Source organism: Colius striatus, chromosome 22 (assembly GCF_028858725.1).
Source record: "Colius striatus isolate bColStr4 chromosome 22, bColStr4.1.hap1, whole genome shotgun sequence".
NCBI lineage: Eukaryota > Metazoa > Chordata > Aves > Coliiformes > Coliidae > Colius > Colius striatus.
Window position 1 is genome coordinate 6,868,576 of NC_084780.1, and position 21,366 is coordinate 6,889,941.

A 21,366-nucleotide genomic window follows, 5' to 3' on the forward strand; every position below is an offset into this window, starting at 1 on the left:
AGGAGGAGGGAAACTCTGCTTTTGTTTTGCTTATTTACATGCAGTATTTTCACTAATCACTTCTGGACAAAGAATGCAGCAGCACTTAGAGCTGTGAGCAGAGAGCAGCTGGCTACCTGAGCTGCATGTGTCTGTCACTGTAAGCACAAAAAGGGGTAAAAGGGTACAGAAGAATAGTGGATACTTACTGTAGCACAAGGACTTCTAAGAGTGCAAGACTATCCTGTTCAATTTCATGTGGTTACATATATGTAACATAATACATCATCTATAGCATTATATTGTACCTACTGCATTGTATTATGTGTAAATATATAGAAAATAGATATTCTATGATTATATCTCTATTTCTGGCTGAAACTGCTTAGTCATGTGGTAGTTTTAGCTAGTCCTGCAGGGACTTGATGATCCTTATGAGTCCCTTCCAATGTGAGAGATCCTATGATTATTTAAGGAAAAGATACTGTGACTTGCACACAGTCTCAGCCCAGGGTGATCTTGTGTTATGGCTTGTGCTAGAGTCTCATTAGACATTTCAAGGACAGGCTTTTCCCTCCTGAGGGGAGAGCCCACTGAACAGAGAGAGCAGACCTTTCACCAGCGTGTCTTTGTCCATTCATGCAGGAAAGGCTGTTATCATTTCAGACCTTCATGTACATAATGCAGCTGCCCTCAGGAGCCCATGGGCCTGTGGCTTCTGAAGGCCTCTTTCTATAAAAGCAGCACTAGTAGCAAAAAGAGGAGAGATGCTCATGGTGCAGAGGCTGCAAGAACATCAGCATGCCTGTGTTTCTGAACAGCACTTTCCAAGCCTTCCATAGCATTTTGTGGTGAAAGTGCATTGCACCCATTCAAAACCCACCTGGAGCTCTGTGTTTCCCCTCTTGCTGATCAGTGGCTCACTAGGTGGTGCAAAATCTCTCTCAACCTCTTCCCTGTGCAGAACCTGTGACAGGAATTAGAAGCAGTGGCAAAAAATGGATGGGCTAACTAATTGTTTCACAGGTTTCACTTAAAAAGACCCAACCACTAGTGAATTGAACTTAAGGAAACCTCCAGTGTACTGCATTTGGTGATTTTTAATGTCTGATTTATAGTTTCTTGGAAAATTCTCCACATTTATCAACTTTACCTTGCTCTGTGGTGACATGATGAGACAATGCTAACCAGGAGATGTGGCAGCCTTCAAAAAGCTTTACATCACAGTCGCAGGTTCAAAACCTTTTGGAGAGAGACCCCTTGAATGAAATGCCACACACATTTGTGTGAATGGTGGGGAATGAGAGGATCTGAACACTGGTGCTGACAGTACTGAGTTTGTGTTTGCACATCCATGCAATCATGGATCACCAGGAAAGTGCTTGGCACTGCTTCTACACCGTTACAGCTCACTCCCAACACCAAGAGCCTGAGTGTGGAGACTTATGGATGTGCTGACAGGGGAGTGTTAGACCCTGGCCATGGCTGGGCATTCACACTCTGCTGTGGGAAAAACCCTTATTGAGTGACACAGATTTTTTTTAACTCCCTTTTTCCTCTCTGGTTTCTGTGCCTCACTGGACTGATGAGTGGCTTGGTGGAAGAAAGAGAGAGTGTCCCTGGAGGAGATTTCTAATTTTGCTCCCTGGGTGAGCAGAAACTTTGACAGAGCAAAGCTGCAGGCTGATAGTGGTGGAGGAGGGCTGGGAAAGGTCAGGGACCCCTGAATCTTGGCTCTTTTTTCAGCAACTTTGCTGGTAAAACCCTACAGACATTCTCTTAGGCTCTGTGCTTAAGACAAGAGACAGATCGTTTTCCCCTCTAAATGTACAAGGCTGTTTATGGTTATGGCATCCTCAGGACCCAGGAGGCAGACAGGATCTATGGAAATAGCTGGGAAAACTGCAAAGACAGAAAGTGAACCTATGCTGCTGGTTTTGTAAAAGCAATGTCAGGTTCAACTTGTGTCACCAAGCCTCTCAGACAGCAGTTGTGCCTGTCTGCTGCAGCCATAAGCTTGAACAGCCTGTGCTTGGAAGGCAAAGTCCTTTACATTTGGTTTCTCTAACACATTCCAGTTTTACTGTTTGGTTTTTAAAGAGGCACAAATAAATATTGTGATGCTCTTTCTGTCTCCCACATCCAACACCAGCAAAGCAGCTGTCAGATTGCTTCAACTGGTACACGTAGCAATAGATTGTCAATTGTCCCATCTTGGTTTTAAATGAGTTTTTAAATGATTGTGGTTTTTGGCAATCAAAGATTTTCCAGCAGTGAGGAGGGTCCTTAAATTAGTGAGATGAAGCATTAGACTTGGAAAAATTACCTCTTCTGCCAATTACAGGAGAGTTTATATAAATGGAGCGTTTCACTTTGAAGTAGAAAATCTAAATTGTGTCAGTGATGTGTGTTCACCCTGTGTTTACACAATCTTGCAACCAAATTACATTTTCTGGAATGTTGAACTTTGTCAGTTTTCTTTTCTATCAGAGACAGATGAGAAGGAATATCAGATGTCTAATAGGAAATATTTTAGTGGGTTTGTGCCCCTTTACCCTGACACATACTCAGACAAGGTGCCTGTGATAGTGGAGGATCCAGGAACCCCAGGAAGGTCTTTTATGTTCAAGACAAGGTTAAAACACACCAAATTTAATTGAATATTCCAATGTGTTTTATGGAAAGTGGAAACAGATGGAATAGACAAAGGGATAGTAATGATGTGTCTAACACTAACCAGAGAGGAGGGGAAAAAAGCAGCTATTCTCACATTGCTGTTTGCCTTTTCTGTTTGAAAATGTTCATGCAGTTCAACATTTGTTTTAAAAACCCAATCAATTACTTATAGGTGTCCTTGCAGAAGGGTTTTGGTCATGGCACTAAAAGAGGCTTTCTTAGTCTGAGCCTAAATCTTGGCTGAATCAGGAGAAAGAACCAGAATTACCTGGCTGTGGTAAGAGTGAGCAAAAGTCTGGTTACTCAAGAAATATTATTTTTGTCTCTTTTTCATACTAGAGAGGGAATTTGGTAGAGTCTTTGCTGATAAAAGTGACGGGAAGCAATTCCTGCTCTAGTGGAACTTGTCTGTGCCCACGGCAGCAGCTCAGAATGGGACGAGCTTCAAGATGCCTTCGAACCCAAACCATTTTGTGATTCCATGATCTATTGGCATGTGCAAAGTGTGTATCACAAACAGATGTACTTAAAAAGACATCTATAACTGCTATTATACTAAATCATTTTTCTTAACCCATCATATTGAATTGCATGTTCCTGCTTCTGTTCATGTCTGAGCTCAGGTTTTGTTGCAGATTTCCTTTCGCTGCCTCCTGGCACAGTTCATCCCTCTGATCATTTATTAGATGATTTCTACACCTAGAATATTTCCTGACAATAGTTCACTTCTTTTGTCCCATGTGAGTACTGGCACACCAATCAGACACTTGGATTTCATCCCTTCTCAACTACAAGGTAATTGGTTTTCACAGTTCTTTGTCTACACCAATGGGATTCTTTCCTGTTTGTATTGGCTCATTAATTACTAAGCTCAAACTTATACACTGTCCAAAGCCAAGGCTTCCATCCCTCTTCTGCTGTCTGTTTTCACTTTTTCTTTCTTAATTGTGTCATATCATACATCCTATTGCTGCTCAGCATTTGTATTTGGACTTCATCTGAGCAGAAGTTGTTTGGTTTGACAGATTCCGTATTTGCAACATCAAAATATGTTGCTATGGAAAATGTTACGAGTTCTAATTAAAAATGCAGAGGTCACAAGTTTCCCAGAACCAGCAGGGCATAGATCCTAGGAGAAAAGAATCACAACATAAAAAATCCAGAGATATGTCAATCTGCAACTTTCCAGATCTGAAAGGGGAACAGCAAGCAGTCAGAAAAAAACACGAGGCTGAAATGTTGATCAAGCTCCCTTGTGTTCATTCAGATGCTGTGTGTCTCCCCTCCCACTGGCACAAGTTGCTTCTGGAACTCATGCAGAGCATTGATATTTGAAATGTCATCCTAATGCAATTTAGAAAGAGATGGAAATGAATAAAGAGAGAAATCAGACCTGCTTTCAAATCAAATACCTGTGTTGAAATAACCTCCACATAGTGGTGCTGAGTATTTTGTCAACAACATGCCTCCATCACTTCCTTTGAAAGCTCCTTCATGTTCAGTTGTCTCTCTCATTTCTCTTTGATACTCCTTTAGTTGATTGTTTACAGGTTTCTTTTTGTACATTTAATTTGTAAGCAATTCTTTTCTTGCCACTCCCAATGCTCCAGTTCAGCCAAATGAAAAGAATCATCAATACAAGCTCAGGTTGGAATTACTGGTGCCTGGGCTGTCCAAGCCTGTGAGGAGATGTGCCCACACAATATCTTAGAGCACAGGGTTTAAGAGGAGCTCAGCTGGACCCTGACATGAAGGTACCTGTTCTGTTCTACCTTGGAGATTTCTGCAGTTGTGTGTTATGTGACATAGTCAAGACACAACCACTTTTATTCAGAATGTATTTAGCTTCCAGTCTTTTGACACTGTTGGAGCTCTTCATGCTCCCACTGTGATCATTCTGGGGTTTTTTTGAAAGGACAAATACTGTGTAATTGTCTTCTGAGTTTGTGGTCTCTGCTCTACAGTAGCAGGGCAAAGCACTTTGTCTCTTTGAACTCAGTTCTGCAATTCAAAAGCAGTGATGTGCTGCTGCCACAGCACAGCGCCAAGTTATCTCCAGCTTCCTCTCAGGATAGCTGCTAAGGATATTTCAGTCTTACAGAGCTGAGCAGTTTGCAGTCTGGTGGCTCCTGCTCACCCAATTACTTTTCTAGATTAAAAATAAAAAAACCCCTAACTGTCACTGGAGTGCTGAGTGAGCTTGCCAAAGCACAAACTGTCTGAGCACAGCACTTTGTTCTCCAGCAGAAAGCTGCTGTTTGACAGCAGGTCTCGTTACTGCACATGTGCAGCTTCTTGTAATCAGCCCAGACCAGCCTGAGATTCACATGGCCCATAGAGAATCATCCTCCTGACTGAAGGACAAGCAGAAATGTTTCCTGTAGGTAAGCAGACAATTGGTTTTGTGCATGTTTGGATAAGCCAGATGTGAACTTTGCTTGAGGTTTCAGTTATCTGCTGGAGATCTGACAGGACTTAGAGCAGGAGACTCAGAAGGTGGACCTACCATTCCAATTTAATGCATGGATGCATGTGGATGGTTTTTTTCCAGTTCATACAAGAATTCTATACTTGTTTTATTGCCAGTGTTATATATAGCTCACTATCATGACTGTGGCCTCAGGCCACATCCCTGAAACTGAGGAGATAGACAGTCAAGTGGAATACCAGAGCATGAAACTCACTTTGTTGTTAGCAGAGCCCCTTTTTCATAGCTACAGAAACTGGCATTGGGATTATGTCTTTCAAAGCCTAGATGCATCGTTTTGCTCTAACAGAAAAGGTCATAATTGATAAATCAACAATAGCCCTCTCCCCCCCAACCCTTTTTAGGTTTTAAACTACCATATCTAATTGGGATGAGGGCTAGATGTCTTCAAGAGGGCTTACAAATGCTGATCTATAGCTTTGTGAATGTAGAAAATGTCATTCTTCTCCATTTAATGAGTCTTGTTTATAGTTTTGAAGTCTGTGAGCTGAGCTAATTACCATGAAAAATTCTAGGCAGCTGCCTTGAAACTGTTTTACCAGCTAATTCCTTTTGCCATTCTTTAGGGTTTAATACAGCAAGAAGTTTTCTGATAGTTACAGAATATATTCAGGATCCAATCCACAATTAATGTCTTGTTATTGAACTGAAGCAATGTCAGATGTTAACTTCCCTGCTTTAATTACAAGCCACACTAGACGAGAGAGTGGGAATTCAGATGGCACTTTCTCTTGGAAGGAACAAACTTCACCCATTTCTACATTAATCGTTTAGTTTCTGCTTTTTAATAAGTGTATGAATTAAGCTTTATCATTTAAAAATCCTTCCTGTGCAATAGCAGAGGCTGAAAATTAACACTTTTCTCCTCTTTGTGTGCAGATGGCACAGAACAGTTTTCTACCACAAAGCAAAAGCAAAAGGCAGCACACTACAGTTATTTTACACGAGCCTGGTATTCCCATTTTCCCAGGTTAATTGCAGGGGGGTTTTTATTGCTCTCTCTCTCTTCCCTTTGAATTTATCCTCCTAAAAAAGCAAGCAGGGTGCTCTGAAAGAGCAGCATCCCAAAGGGAAGCTCCGGAGAGATTTCCTCAAGTGTAGTCTCCTGAAAAATTTCCTTGAATGAAGATTTCTAAAAGGCAAGAAATTGGAGTAAAACTGCTCCAGAGAGCTGGGAGTAACAGAATAGCCTCTGTAAACTGCTGTTGTACCAAACCTTCTGATTCAGAGTGTTGCTAAGTGCAAACAGAAATATTTTTCTCCTCGTTGCCAAACAAGGGGGAGACTTTCTGAGCTGCTTTTCACCATTTGGAACTCTAAAAAGGAGGAGGCAAGGGAAGAATTCTGTGTAGCCTGTCAGGGTCTGGTTCCCTTTGCCAGGCTTGTTTTAAATCCTGTTTGTGTTTCTCCAGCAAGGGTGTAAAACCAGCATCGAAACAGCAGTGTCGTAAATGGAACCCATTTGTTGCAAGTACGAGGCAGCAGAACAGTGTGAGGTAGGAGCAGGGCATTCTGTCTTCTGAAACGCCAGGGTGGACACTGGAAATGAAAATAAAATGTAATAGTGCCTTAATAATAACTCCATGGGAAGATTTTTCACAGTAAAGTTGGGCCAAAGAGATTTCCCACGTGCACTGATGATTGTGGTTAATGAAGACAATTGTGTGAGAATTTCTTTAGGTGATTATGGGGTGAACAAAAGTCTGTGAAGTCACTACAAGAACCATCCCTTTCAGAACAAACCATATAAGGCACATGGAATTCTACCAGGCTGACACAGGCTAGACCAACACTTAATGAAAAAGGCCCCTTAGAAGTAGCTCCCCATCCCTTTGTGCTTCCCTGAGCAGCCTTTCAGCCCTGATCCTGTCCCTGTTTCCTTCATGAATGCTTTTACACCCTGTTCTGTGCCTGCATGTGCTAAGGTCTGTTCTCTCTATTAGCAGGGTTTTGAAGGCCCTAAGGCTGAAAAATACCATGCTGCTATTTTCACTTCACCCACCTCTATGGAGGAGGTATTTAAGCCATATGCTTGAAAAGCCTTGCCAGTCAGTACAAATGGCTCTGGTTGCTCCCTATGGCTGCACCTGGAAGTGACTGGAGCTGGAAAATTCATTTAAGTCATCTTCAGGATAGAAAGTAGCTGTGGGTGGCAGATTCACACCTAGACAGCCCACAGAGAGGCATTATTACCAGGTAGAGGCCCTGAAAGGGTATTGATGGCAAGGGCAAGTTTTTTAGTGTCAAAGCAACGTGGATTTTGTTTTTGACCTTCTGAACAAGTAGAATATTTGGGTATAAAGTGTAGCCAGTAGATGTCCTGCTTCTTTGGAGAGGAAGAACACTGGGAATTGGGTTGAGTTGAAGTGTATCCTTAAAATAGCTCTGCTAATATCCCAGAGCCAAGCTGGCTGGGGCTTAGAAAACTCCCTCTGGGGGAGACAATTGTCCTTCCTGCTGGAATGAGTGTCTGGAAGGTTCAGTTGTAGCAAAGAGTTGTAAGATCTCTGTCAATGTTTAGAGGAAGTGATGGGTGACTTACATCAAAGATGTGGTAAGAAGCCTTCTGGGCTTGGGAGAAGCTGGTCAAGCACTGTCTGTCAGCCCAGGCAACAAGGAACACAGTGGAAGGAGGTTTTTGTGGCACTGTGGTGAAATGAGAAGGCTACTGAGTGAGAGAGGGGTTATCACGAGGGCTGTCTGGATCAAAGGGGTGTTTGATAAGTGTCCATCACTAGGCACGTTGCTTCTCCTCCTCTGTGACTTTTCTGCAGTCCTGCAGGTGCTCTTGTTCCAGACTCCCCAGTGTCACATTTTGTCCCTGGCAGTAGAGCATGGACCACAGAATGGAATCGACAGACAGAGGCATGAGTCTGTATTGATTTCAGATTGTGCCACAGGCTCATTTCAGTGTAAAGGCTGGAAATAAAACCTGGACATTTCCTTTCTCATACTGCAAGCAGAGATCTGGGCACTGGTGATATTACATAAACCTTTGCCAGTCTTTAATAATGAAAAGATGCTTATGCAGAACTGTAACCAAACCCCATTTTCTGGTTATAAGCTATGAGTCAATTTACTGCTGTCAGGTTATAGATTGGATATGACTTGCCAAAAATAACTATCAAAGCAGGTCACCAATGTGCCTACAAGACAAGTTTTTCCAGAGGCTGTGGTGTTCTCTGTTGGTTGTGAGAATTAATAGACTGTAAACTTATTGCAATTTAGGACAAATTGTCTTTTTATTATGCTCTTAAATACTGTCCTGACTGAGCTGACTGCTTGCATGTGGCTGTTAGATTGAAAACACACACTTTTTAACTAACTGTGCAGTGGTCTATGTTCAGATCAGTTGACTGGAAAAAGCAATTTAGCCCTGTATTTGCTGTCTGCCAAAGCTGATGTGGAATGCTGCAGTCAAGCTGACCTCCTGAAAAACCTCCCAGTTTGTTTAAAGGGAATCAATACTTTGGGATGCTGATCTTTATTCTAAGTACAAGTTAAAGGCATCTTTTTGATTGACTTTTGACAAAACTTGCAATAAAAAGAGCAGTGTTTTCACTACAGTGTTCAACCTTTACTCTGCCAGTGATGTTGCTCCTTTGCCATCATCCCTGAGAAAGAAGTCTGAATAAATACATTCTTATAGGTGCAGTTAAAGGACACAACAATTTACCAGTCCCTACTCCCTGTAGCACACACCAGACATCCCACTGCTTTCTATCACCCTAAAACCAGCTGGACTCAGAACTATATGAAGCAGTCCCTAGTTACAGTGCTTCACAAAAAAAAGCTTACAGACAACTCTCATGCACCAAATGTATTGTGTACCTGTGGTCCTGGTTGTCATCAGTGCTACTTTAGCATCATGTTGTAATCTACAGCAAGAGACAAGCAGATTTGTTTTGTTGGGTTGGTTTTTATGCAACAGCTACACAAACCATGTGGACTTACTACCAAGAAGATGATGGGGTCATGGTTGGAGTCTGTTTTTAGAATCAAGCTAGCATTAAGTAATTAATATCTCTCACTTTCATATCAAAGGACTAAATTATCAGGCATGGACAGGTAGAGAGAAAAGCTTCTTTCAGCTCCATCATTAGAACTGATGTTGTCTATGATCAAATCAATCTAAGAAGATGGAACATTTTCTTCACCCTTAAGAATTGATGTTGCAACTTTTTAAAGCACAGGCTGATGGATAAAAAAAGAGATATAAAAAAGTATCCTACAATATGTAGTAAACTTTCTTTCTTAGCTTTATTGTCAAAACTCAAGGGTGTGGGGGGTCAGTGTCCATCCTCAGGGGATACTATTAAAATATTCTCATGGCAACTGGAAAATATCTTTGCTAACAGGACACTTTTCTACTGTAATAAACATCCATTAAAATAAAGTGATCTTTCAGCATTCCATTTGTCATGAGACATGCAGACTTTCACTGGAGACCATTCCTGTTTCCTATTGGGAATCTGTGGCTTTTTCAGCATAGAATCATCTGGGATTCATAGGTGGCACCATTAAAATGATACAAAAATATGACAGATGCAGCTGATCTCTTTTTTTTCTTCACCTATCAGAGTGGAAATAAAGCAATGAGACATGGGAAAAGTCTGTGGTGTCCACCAAGAGACACTGCCATGGATGCTCAAGCAGTCCTGTGGCGTTGGAGGAGGGCAGGAGCTGATGCTTCAGCAGGTACTCATTACAAAAGCCCTGATACAGGCCAGAGAAATAAAGAATATGTTGTTGCAGGATTGGGTTGTGCCAGTGGGAAGCATCCTCTGGTCCCCCATTATGACAGAGATATGGAGTCTCTATATGAGACTCAAATCCAGCAAAGGATTGGAGCATCTCTGTGAGGAAAGACTGAAATCTGTGACAGCCTAGACAGTTGTTCTTACAGGAATGGTGAATTTTTTGAGGTGGATTCTGTCATTTGAGGGCCATGTCATGGCTGGTTTTGAGCAGACAGAGATGGTTGGCTTAAAACCATTACTTCTACAGTTAAGAGAGCTGGTTCTGTACCACTCTTGATGAGAAGAGCTTTGCATGGCAAAAGTGCTCAGCACAGAAGAGTCAGAAGAAGCTGTCATTACTGACCTTTAAGTACCAAAAAATTTCTCTGCCTCAGAATGCCTCCCTGAACTCAAGAGTGGTTTTTGTCTGATAGAGACTTGAATGCAGTCAGTGACATCTGGATGCGTCACAAGCGTGTATTTACTCTTAAACTGCTGAGAGAACAGCTACTTTAGCTTGGCAGAGCAAAGACATCTGTGAATAGGCTGTGTGCAGGCAATTTACTACAGATAATATTGCAGAAGAAGTGCTCTAGTGCTGCTATTCAGTGAGATTTGCATGTCTGCAAAATGTCACATTATCTTCCCGGTTCCTTTTCTCCTTCTCTCATGAATGAGGCTCTCTCCCTCTTTCCCTCAATGAAGCCTTTGTTTTCATCTTCAACATTCAGCACAAACTTTCTGGTGATCAGAATGAAAAATGCTATCATAACAGAGATTTTTTTTCTTCTCAGGCTGACAGTTCAAGAATATTTCCTACCAATGGATGGAGAAGAGCATTTGCTGAAAGCATCTGGATAAATCCACTGGCTTTTTCCTCCACAGAGGCTGCTGCATGTGTCCCACCACTAATGCTCTTGGAAAGATTATCTGACACTATGTGTAAGACATGAGGACTTTGCTTCTGGGTGCTTGAGTCTGTTTTATTGCATCTTTTTTTTTTTTCTTTGCCCCACACAGGAATCCTTTTGGTCAGAAAAGACCTTTAAGATCACCAAGTCCAACCACTAACCCAACTGGGCAAACAGGGAGGCTTGTCCAAAGCCACAAAGCACGAGCTCAGTAGTTTTGCTGTGTTTTACTGACAGTCCAATGAGAAAATAAAAGGGAGGAGGATCAGCTTACCAGTGGGACACTGGGTGTTACAATCTGTCACACTGATACCCAATTTGGGATCACACATTCAGAGGTCAAGAGAACCTAATAGGGAAATATATTTAACTGCTCAACTCCATGTCCTTGGTAATTCAGAGAAACTCCAGGGAGTTACATGTGGGGATTTCCTGTAAATGTGTCTCATTTTCTAATAATAAGATTAATAACATGGGTGACTGTTCCCAGAGTCTGTGCTGATGTGCTGCTTCATTTTCTTGAATATGAGCTGCAGAGATAATAAAGACAATGATAAGTGACTTGCTGGTTTTTTTAACTCTCTGCTGCACAGATTCAGCCTGGGAAAGAGAAGAAGGGGGGTAAAAAAAGCCTTTTGATGGCAAGAAATAGTGCCTGAAATTCATTTATAAAGTCACTAAAGCATGGTCACTGTAGGAAAAAAAACCCAAGGCCTGTCTAAGCAAGGGTTGGATGAAATGAGGGCATTATTTTTAGCAGAATCCAGAGATGCATTTTCCATGTGCATGCAGAAGAGGAAAGGGAATCAGCATGGAGGCAGCAGATACCTCTTTAGCAGGATTGTCAGGGACAGCAAACAATGAGAACATGGGGATAGGTGGAAAGTCAGGGTCATGGGAGGCTTAGAAGGGGTCACTAGAAGAACATATTCAATGCAGTTGATCAGATGGCTGAAATGTGGGAGAAACATTTCAGGAGGACGGGGAAAAATGGAGCTTCTGACCTGTGGAAACTTCTATTTCTGTATTATTTTGAGCCCAGATGCAGAATGAACAATTTATTCCAAGCCCTACACTGTACAGCTGTTACAGCCCATGGCCCCATCTCTGCCAAAGAAAAAAAGCTTGTAAATACACCCCTGGAATGTCACCAGTTCGAGTTCTTCCAGTCACAGTTGTGCAAAACAAAAGAAGGCTACATGTTCCTCTTTTCTCCCTTAAATCTTCCCCTTCAGCTGCAATTCAGGGTTCTCCAAGAGGCAAGTTGTGTTTTCACCCATCATCCCAGGCACCACGTACCAGAGCACCAGGACACATCCCAGTAGAATGAAAAACCTTCCTTGAACCAGAGAGCACATGGCATTACTTTTCAGTCCTCTAATGGAAACTATTGTCTGACTTTGCTACAGCCATGGTTTTCAAATTGTTGGAAGTAATTTCCTCAGATTAATGCTCTCTCTTCAAATTCATTTAATGTGACTTAGTTTCATAACACTACAGGCTTTATCAGCAGTCAAAATAACCCCTGGAAAACCCCAGGAGGCACAAATGCTTGTCGAGTTTAGCTGTTGAGGCTGGATGATGGTGCTCTGTGAAAAAATGAAGTAATTGTTTGGAGGGAAAGAACCATCAGAAATGCCTGGGTCTGTCAGGGTTCTTTGTCTTTCTCCAGACGTGTTACTGGGTGATAACTTGGCTTTTATTCCTACAATGCCTTTTTCTGTGTCTCTGGCCAGACAGGAGCACACTGAGACTCCTCTAAGCCTGTATTACAAAGTACTAGTTACCCATAAAATAAAACAGCTCCCCAGCTTTTCTTCTCCTCTGAAGTTCCTTCCCAATATGGGTCAGTACACGTGGTCCTGGCCCTGCAGACACAGACACCTCGGAGGAGGCAGTCAGGCCCACGAGGGGCTTTTGACACAGAAGGGAGCCTCATGTGAAGGGTGAGCAGGGCTGGAGCATGGCATGGACTGATCTGAGCTGTCTGAGCAGGGACAGACAGGGAAGGAGGGGAAAGGAAGAACATCTGATGGAATATGAGGTGGAATTCTTTGCAGTACCTTCTTAGAGAGGGTGTGGATGCAGTGGTTTTGAGCTTATTCAACCCAACTTGCTGGTGATGATTTCCTTATGCTCATTATTTCTTAAGGAAAAACAAAACCCAACTGCATTACATAAGGACCAAATGTTTATGGTAAATTTCTGAGGCACGAAAAGACAGTGCAAGCCAAGAGCATAACACAGAACCAGCAACCTCAGACACAAAGGGATTCTAAGCAGAGCCTTGCCAACAACTGACAGTAAAGCCCAAATGCCTACAGCACTGTCTTACAAAGACCACTCATCTCTATTAAAAAAATACACTTCCTTCTCTCTCCAGTCTGTCTTTAGAAACTAATGCAACATATTTCTTCTCTGCACGAACTTGGGAGTTTTATTGCTCAAGTTCTTCACAACATCCAGAGCTGCCTGCTGGCACATCACCCCTGGAGACACACAAGCTGATCTGTGCCGAGCAACGACAAGAAGCTCCTACCAAACGCTCAAAAGGACATTAGAGCTAACTTACTGTCACCTTATTGCCTCTTCGAGGCTGGACTCACTTTTGATATGTGGCAATATACTTTCAGTTTGTACTTTTAATTAGCAGAGACCTAGAAGCCAGTGATGGGCACGGTAACACTGCTGTTCTGAGGGTACCACGTCAGAAATGAGGGTCTAGCTTGCAGCCTGCAGCCCAGCAAAGCAGAAAAGAAACACCTTTTCAAGCAGGAGGTAGGTAAAACCTTACACCTTGACATCTGGCCAGTACCTCAAAGCACCAGCAGACCAGCCTGCAAGCATAGCTGCTCCTGGCCTTCAAAGCTTTGGGATCCCTCAGACTTTTTTTCTCTCTTCCCCAGCAGCCACTGCACATCTGGTAAGGCAAGTAAATGAAAGTCTCAACTTGCACAAGAAATGCAATAATGGAGGTGAGGACAGAGCAGTGGGAACAAAGCCAACAAGGTGCAAGGGAGAGAAAAGCACAGACAGACTGGATAAAGCTGCAGATTAATACCTTCCAGTCTTCCACATGCTCCAGGGCCTCGCTCTTGCCCTGCAGGAACCACCATTTTCCCCTGGATGCACCGCAGGGTCCTCGGTTTGCTCTCTGATGGCCTTAAATTTGCAGGTATCCTGTGACCCATTTGCATTCTGGTGAGCCCCAGAACCTTCCATGTACACTTCAGGTTGCTCATGAGCCCTCCGTGTGCCTTCTGCTGAGCCTCTGCACCCTGTGTTGGTCCTGCAGCGGGCCACAAAGTTCTCCCTTTGGATTTCTCCCCTCGTTTTCTGGGTGTTCTTCACAATTAGCTGTTTTCCTTTCAGTGTGCCCCGGGAGCCCCCTTGTAGCTGCATCACACCTGTAGCCCATCACTCTGGGAGCCAACTAGTCAGCCCTTGAGTGGCTTCAGCTGTGAGTGTCCCGGGGCCGTGCCCTGAGCCCCAGCAAGGACTCGCTCACACCTTTGCGTTTGTGCTGGGGTCAAGGGGCTGGGGGAGCCCTGGGAAAGAGGCGACACACCGTGAGAGATCCGAGGAGGCGACACACTGCAGGGGGTCCGAGGGAGGTGACACACCGTGAGAGGTTCAAGGGAGGCGACACACTGGAGGGGGTCCAAGGGAGGAGGTGACACCGTGGGAGCCCCAGGGCGGGCAGGGGGCTGCCGGCAGCTCCCCTCGCTCTCAAGAGCTGGCTGCCGGAGGGAAGGCCGCTGCTGCGCTGCCCGGGCGCTGTGGAGGGGCCGGGGGGCAGCTCAGGGAGGGAACGGAGCGATCGTGGGACGGAGCAGGTGAAGGGGGTCGGACGTCCCCGGACCGCGAGTGTCCCGGGCAGGGCCCGGGGATGCCCTGAGGGGGCGGCGGGGCAGAGCCGAGTCCCGGCAGGGTGCGGGTTTGGCTGCCAGGCGGCCGCAGCTCCCGGCGGGCCCGTGGCGGGGTCTGTCCCGGGGTCTGTCCCGGGGCCCGGCCCGGCCGCTGCCCGGAGCCGCAGCGCCCCCTGGCGGACGAGCCCCTGTCCCGTCTCTCGCTGCCGCCCCCCGGTGGCCAGCGCTGGGCATTGCCGCCCGCACCGGCCCCGACGAGCCGCGGCCCCGCAACGGGGAGCGCTCCCACACCGCCGCCCCGAGCAGCAGCTCCCGGGCACCCGCAGGTCCCTGATGCGCAGCCACGGACCTTTCCTCGGCGAAATAAACCGAATCCGGCTCCAGCCGAGTGTCCCACTCAACTGGGGGCGGCTGCACCTCCCCTGCACCCCCTGAGCAGAGCTCCCCCACCTCGCTATGCGATGGTATGTGATGGACAGGGAGAGACAGCGTTTAGGAAGGACTTTTTCCCTGAGAGGGGTGTCAGCCCCTGTGCCAGGCTGCCCAGGGAGCTGGGGCAGTGCCCAGCCCTGGAGGGATCCCAAAGCCGTGGGGCTGAGGTGCTGAGGGCTGTGGGTCAGTGCTGGGCTGGGCAGGGTGAGGGCAGGGCTGGGGCTGCAGCAGCTTCAGGGGCTTTTCCACTCATGATGATTCTTTGAACGTGTCCCTGTGGCTTTTTCCGGGCCCTTCTGCCCTCATCGGGGACACATCAAGTGAAAACATGAGCTTGCAGCTTGGCAGAAGATGCTCTTTACTGGGCATCCCCGGGGAGGGGGAAGGGCAGGGTGTCAGGGGTGCACAGGGAGGGGGGTACCAGCGGGTCTCCCCCTTCAGCGCCGCTTGTCAGAGCTCCCGGGGTCGATGCAGATGCCATAGTCGGTGTTGGTGATGCTGCCCACGATGGTCCTGTCGGCATCACAGGTCAGGCCGCTCTCACAGGGACACTTGTAGTAGACATTATAGATGCTCTGCAGGGAAACAAAGCACAGTGCAGCACAGGGGCTGTGCCCCCAGCCCTGCCCTGCCCTCCCCCGGCAGCAGGGGAGCACCTACTTTCCGGGAGCACCCTTGGAGCTCAGCTGCCTTTGGTGTGCATCGGGCCAGGCTCAGGAGTCCTTCATGTCGGCAGCAGCCGCTCTTGCACTGGAAACTGTTCAGACACAGCTCCCCGGTGTCCTGCAGCAAGAGGCAAGGCGTGAGCACCAAGTCCCTCTTGGTGAGTCCAGGGCGTTTGAGTGGATGCTGAGCACCAGCTCTGCCTTTTGGGCCGGGGTCCAGCACACCCATAGCTCCTGCCCTGAAGCATTTCCTTAGTCTGATGCCAGATTCTGAAGTGCTGCTTTGTGCTGGGCTCGTGGAGTCAGGACTGAGACACTGCAGGGAAAGCATCCCATTTCCCACAGGCACCCCCAGGAATGGGGTCCTAACTGGCACAGGTAGCTGAGAGCTTCAATCCTATCCACTTTCAGGCTTCCCTGTCCCTTCACACAGCTGCTTTGCCAGGCTTTAAGTTCCTTCCCAGCCCTGGGAAACCCAGCACACCATCCCCACCTGCCTCAGTTTCCCCAGCTGCAATGTCTTTGCTCTCGGCAGCTGCAGCCATCACCCCGGGGCTCCCCCATGTAGCTGCTGCCGCAGATTTAAAGCACCACAGGTGCCTCTGACCCTCCCCCTGCAGCACTCAGCACATTCCCTGGCTCTGGCAAGGTCAGGGTCAGTGTCCCTCTTACCAGGTTTACGATGAGCCCCCGCCCTTGGGGTGCAGGCAAGGCTGGCGCCAGGAGCAGCAGCACGAGGAGCAGGCAGGGGAGTAGCAGCTTGGCCATGGTGGGCTCTCTCATGCCTCCAGCACAGGGCTGACGGGTCCTTTATAGCCTGTATCTCCATCGGCTGATGCAGCTGCTCCTTTCACAGCCCAGCTCGTGGCATTGGGGCAGCATCCCAATGCCCTGCCCAGGGCAGGAAGCCACCAGTGCCTGTGCTGCCAGGCCTTGTTCCAGGTGACCATCCCACACCTGGCAAGTGGAACCGCCAGCCTCTCCTTTGGCAGCTCCCTTGGCTGAAGCAAACAGAAAGTAAAGCTGCTCCTGTGTGGGATTTCCAGTCCTCCCTCCTCTCCTTCACCCTGGGAGCTGTGGAGATGGGGTTCTCCAGGATGCCCTCCTTCATGGGCACTGCTGATGGGTTCATGGGCAGAGCAAGAGCTGACACTGCAGTAGGAGCTCTGCTCCAGGGGAAAGCACCCACCTCAGATCATCCATCGCCTGGGTGTTATCGTCACAGACTCCATGAAGCCCACTTGATAATGTCCAGTGTGGCAGGAGTGAGCTCACCCTCCCTGCTAACATCCCATGGAGTTTGCCCATGCCCCCATCCCACCAGCCAGCACCTCACCCTGCCCCACCTGCTTCAGTACTTGGGAGATGTAGCTGATGAGAGGAAAACAGCCCTGGGAACAGCACAGCTTTTCATGCCCAATGGTGGCAGAGCTGCTCTCAGCAATGATTAACCCAGCCCTGGCCTTTGGTGGCCATGGGAGTGACACTGAGGCTGGCGCTGGCTGAGAGGTGACTGGCACATGGCATCTGGGCCCTGCAGCAGGTCCCTCGGGATGCAGAGCAGATGTGGCTTCTGGGGAAAGGTCCCAAGGTGGCCACAAGCGCTCAGGGTCTGTCAGGGCAGGCTCTGCTGGCAGCAGGTTGTGAGGGCCAGGCAGAGACCTGCCCTTGCCAGGGGCACTGGCTGATGCCGAGGGGGGCAGAGGGGAGCAGCTGAGGTGGCACAGCACTTGAGGGGACACCCTGGAGGTCACAGTAGAGCCTCTGACACATTTGGGAGGGGGGCAAGCCACAACTTGGGGAGCATCCTGACATATCCTGGGGCATGTGGCACATCCAGAAGTGCACAGTGCAGCCCTGGCACATCCTGACACACGTTGTGGGGCTGCATGGTCCATGCCAGGGCACAAAGCACATGAAGGGGTGTGGGGGTGCACAAAACGCACCCCAGGGTGCACAGCAGGGCACGGGGTACACAGCCCAAGGTGCATCCCAGGGCGGATTCTGGGGTGCCCGTTAGGGACAGAGGACTCACCCCAGAGGCACTGGGCACATCCCAGAGTGGATCCAAACACACCCCCCGAGGGATCATCCCGGGGATACGGGGCACATCCCCGAGGCACATCAGCATCCCGGGGCTACGATGCTCATCCCAGGGTCCCATCCCGGGCTCCTCTCCGGCTCACTCCGGCTCGGGGCGGGGGGACGGCTCCGGCTCCTCCCCAGCTGGGTTGTGGGGGGGTCGCGCCGCCGGCCCCGGGGCGGTCCCGCAGCCGCCGCCGCTCTCCGCCGGGGCGGGGCCGGGCCGGGCAGCGCCGGGCGCCCCGGGGCGGGGGAGCGGCGCCGGGGCCGGGGCCGGGGCTGGGGTCGGGGCCGGGGCCGGGGTCCCCGCCATGCCCAAGCTGCTGCCGGCGCAGGAGGCGGCGCGGATCTATCACACCAACTACGTGAGGAACGCGCGCGCCATGGGGGTGCTCTGGGCCCTCTTCACCCTCTGCTTCTCCATCCTGATGGTCGTGACCTTCATCCAGCCCTACTGGATCGGCGACAGCATCGACACGCCGCAGGCCGGTTACTTCGGCCTCTTCTCCTATTGCATCGGCAACGCGCTCACCGGAGAGCTCATCTGCAAGGGCAGCCCCCTGGACTTCGGCACCATCCCCTCCAGCGCCTTCAAAACCGCCATGTTCTTCGTGGGCATCTCCACCTTCCTCATCATCGGCACCATCCTCTGCTTGAGCCTCTTCTTCTTCTGCAACGCAGCCACGGTGTACAAGGTCTGCGCGTGGATGCAGCTGGCGGCGGGTGAGCGGGGCTGGGGCGGGGAAGGGGCTGCGCTCCCTTCGCTGCTGCTTTCCTCCCTCTGCCTCCACCTCGACCCTGCCACACGGGGGTGACTGGCCAGGAAAGGGACACCAGCGTAACCTCCGCGCCCCCGTGTGCCCCCCCTTGCTGGTTACCGGTGAGGAAAAGGCTCTGGGAGCAGCGGAGCCCCGTCAGACCGCGCCCGGGCGATGCTCCCGGCCCCGCTTACCTCGGGGGGCTTTCCCGTGCTCCAGCCGCTGCCCCGCGCCGTCAGTCCTGCTCAGTCCCACGGCGAGCAGAGCTCGGAGCTCCCTGCTGTGATGGGCATCCTGCGGGAGATGGTGATAACGTTCGCTGGGTTATTGCAGGAGCTCCCTGAGCTCAGGGGATGATGTGCTGGGGAGGTGGGACGGGAGGAGGGGACTGTCAGGAGGGCTTGGTGCCATCACCCACATTTTCCTACTTTGCTGCTTATCCCCACAGCCCTGTGCTCATCCTTGTGGACCTCCAGCCTTCCCCATCCCCCTCCCAACACAGACACCTGAGACACCCAGTAACCCAGCTCCTGCCTTCCAAGCCTCAGCTGAAACCCAACCCAGCCCTTTGCCACTCCTGAATCATTCATAAGGACCAGCTGCAGCCCTCGCTGTCCCCAGTCTCCCCCTGTGGCAGGGACACCCGGGCTGACACCCCGTGGGAGGATGATGAGGCATCGGGGTTGCTCCAGTCCTTGGCTAAAGAAATGAGCTCAAGCAAAGATTTAGATAAGAGGCTTGTGGCAGCTCAGCCTCCCGGGGAGCTGGAGCAGGGAAAAGCTTTACTCTCATATTTGGGGCTTTCATGTACATTTTTGGGCTGGTTGGGGTAGAGAAACCCAGTGCAGGTGGCTCCAGCCACATGGATGAGACTGAATCATCCCTGACAGCCCAGTTTCTGACACTGGGCAATGCAGGTGCTGCTGCCTTCCTGGGGGGTATTGAAAAAGGAGGCAGGCAACAAGAGGATGCATTTTCTGGCCTTTGCTCCGTGCCTGAGTGCATCTTGACAGAAGTGATTTCTTTCCAGCTTCCCCCATTTCTCTGTGCCCCTCCTCTCTGTCAGCCACAGGGAGGAGTAATTAAATATAGGAGAAACCAGATGCTTCTCAGAGAAGTGCTCTCTCCAAACCCAGGAAGCTGCAGCTGGCCTTGCTGCTCTCCTGTCCCCAAACCATGGGGAAAACACATTGGCAAAACACAAAGGAACTGGCCCAAAAGGGTTTTCTGATGGAGCAGCCAGGGACAGGAAAGGCACTGGTATGGGGCAGGGAGCATCTCCCTGCTGCAGGAGGCTGTGGGTGTCCAAGAAGGGCAGCAGCTCCCATCCTGGGAGTTGTTTCTGGCATAAGGAGCCCAGGAGGGCCTCACAGCTACACAAACAGGTATAAAACCCCATTTTGCTTCCACACTGTGCTCCAAAATAACAGTGGAGGATGCAAACACCCTCCATGAATGAAATCCCAAAGCCCTTCCCCCTCCCCTGCCCAGTCACTTGTCCAGCAAATACAATCTCTCTGGGTGTGTGTAGGGGGGACAAAAAAAGCACTTGAGAGGTTTGGGGGGCACAGGTCACTTGGCAGAAGTCAGTCCTCTGGGTTTGTCACAGCTCCCATGGCAAAGCCACAAAGGCAACACACGAGGGTCCCAGGGAGCCGTCACCGAGGTCGGGTGTTGGGAGCAGTGACAGGAGGAGCTGGTGGCTGATGGGCAGGCTGGAACCACCACAGCTGAGCAAGCACAATTAACCTTCCTGGCAGCAGCTCTACCTTAGCTAACCATAAACTGCAACCCAGCTGTAAAAAAAGGCTTTCCACTTTGCACAGACTAAACCCATCCTGGTTTTGTTTAGAGTAAATGTTTCTCTAGACATGGCCAGGGGTGTGTCTGGAGGCAGGACAGGAGGGACGTTTCCTGGGCAACACTGTGAGGAGATGCTGCAGCGTGTCCTCCATGAGGAGCAGTGGGCCATATCCTGCACCTCCCCAGCTGCAGCAGCGTGAATGAAGCAGAGCCCAAGTGTGATGGGCAACCACTGGCCCCCCCTTTAAGCCTAATTAGGTCTTCTGTGGTAGAATCATGGAGGGGATTAGAAGGGCCCTGCAGAGCTGCTCCAGCCCCAGCCCCTGCTCCAGCAGCTTCCCCTGGCTCAGGGGGCACAGGAATGTGCCACACTCCCCAGGCTGCCAGTGGCTTCTTGCCCGTGAGGGCACGTTGCTGCTCATGGTTCTTTGCTGCCCAGCAGCACTCCCAGGTCCCTCTCCTGGAGCTGCTCTCAGCAGGTCACCCCCAGCCTGTGCTGGTGCAGGGGGTTGTTCCTCCCCAGCTGCAGGACTCTCCACCTGCCCTCATTGTTTGTAGCATCATGTTTGTGGTCATATTCACCTTCTCCAGGAGGCAGCTCATGGCTGCTGTAACATCTCCCTCTCCCTGCAGCCACGGGGCTGATGATTGGGTGCCTGATCTACCCTGATGGCTGGGACTCGAGCGAGGTGAAGCGCCTGTGTGGGGACAAGACAGACAAGTACACGCTGGGCGCCTGCACGGTGCGCTGGGCATACATCCTGTGCATCATCGGCATCCTGGACGCCCTCATCCTCTCCTTCCTGGCCTTTGTGTTGGGGAACCGGCAGGACAACCTCCTCCCCTCTGATTTTCAAGTGGACAATAAAGGTAAAGGCAGTTAGGGCTGAGCTCAAGTGCCAGCCCTTTCCTCAAAGGATGCATGAGGCCAGCTGTGGAAAGCCTGGGCCTTGGTGCCTGGCTT

General features: G+C 49.3%; 2 protein-coding genes across 3 annotated transcripts; one reads left to right on the forward strand and one right to left on the reverse strand.

The window, feature by feature from the left end:
• Positions 1-15,493: 15,493 nt before the first annotated feature.
• CLPS (colipase) lies at positions 15,494-16,527 on the reverse strand. 2 transcript variants are annotated; one of them, XM_010203631.2, is made up of 3 exons: positions 16,432-16,527; positions 15,755-15,877; positions 15,494-15,669 (listed from the first exon to the last, which is right to left on the reverse strand). In XM_010203631.2, exons 1-3 carry the CDS (start codon positions 16,525-16,527, stop codon positions 15,532-15,534), a joined length of 357 nt encoding a protein of 118 aa, XP_010201933.2. In that variant the 3' UTR covers positions 15,494-15,531. The 2 variants fall into 2 exon arrangements, with proteins under 2 accessions (XP_010201933.2, XP_061869693.1); XM_062013709.1 differs by lacking the exon at positions 15,755-15,877.
• Positions 16,528-18,152: 1,625 nt separating this feature from the next.
• Positions 18,153-21,286, forward strand: LHFPL5 (LHFPL tetraspan subfamily member 5). Its single transcript, XM_062013708.1, has 2 exons — positions 18,153-18,564; positions 21,036-21,286. Exons 1-2 carry the CDS (start codon positions 18,153-18,155, stop codon positions 21,284-21,286), a joined length of 663 nt encoding a protein of 220 aa, XP_061869692.1.
• Positions 21,287-21,366: the final 80 nt, after the last annotated feature.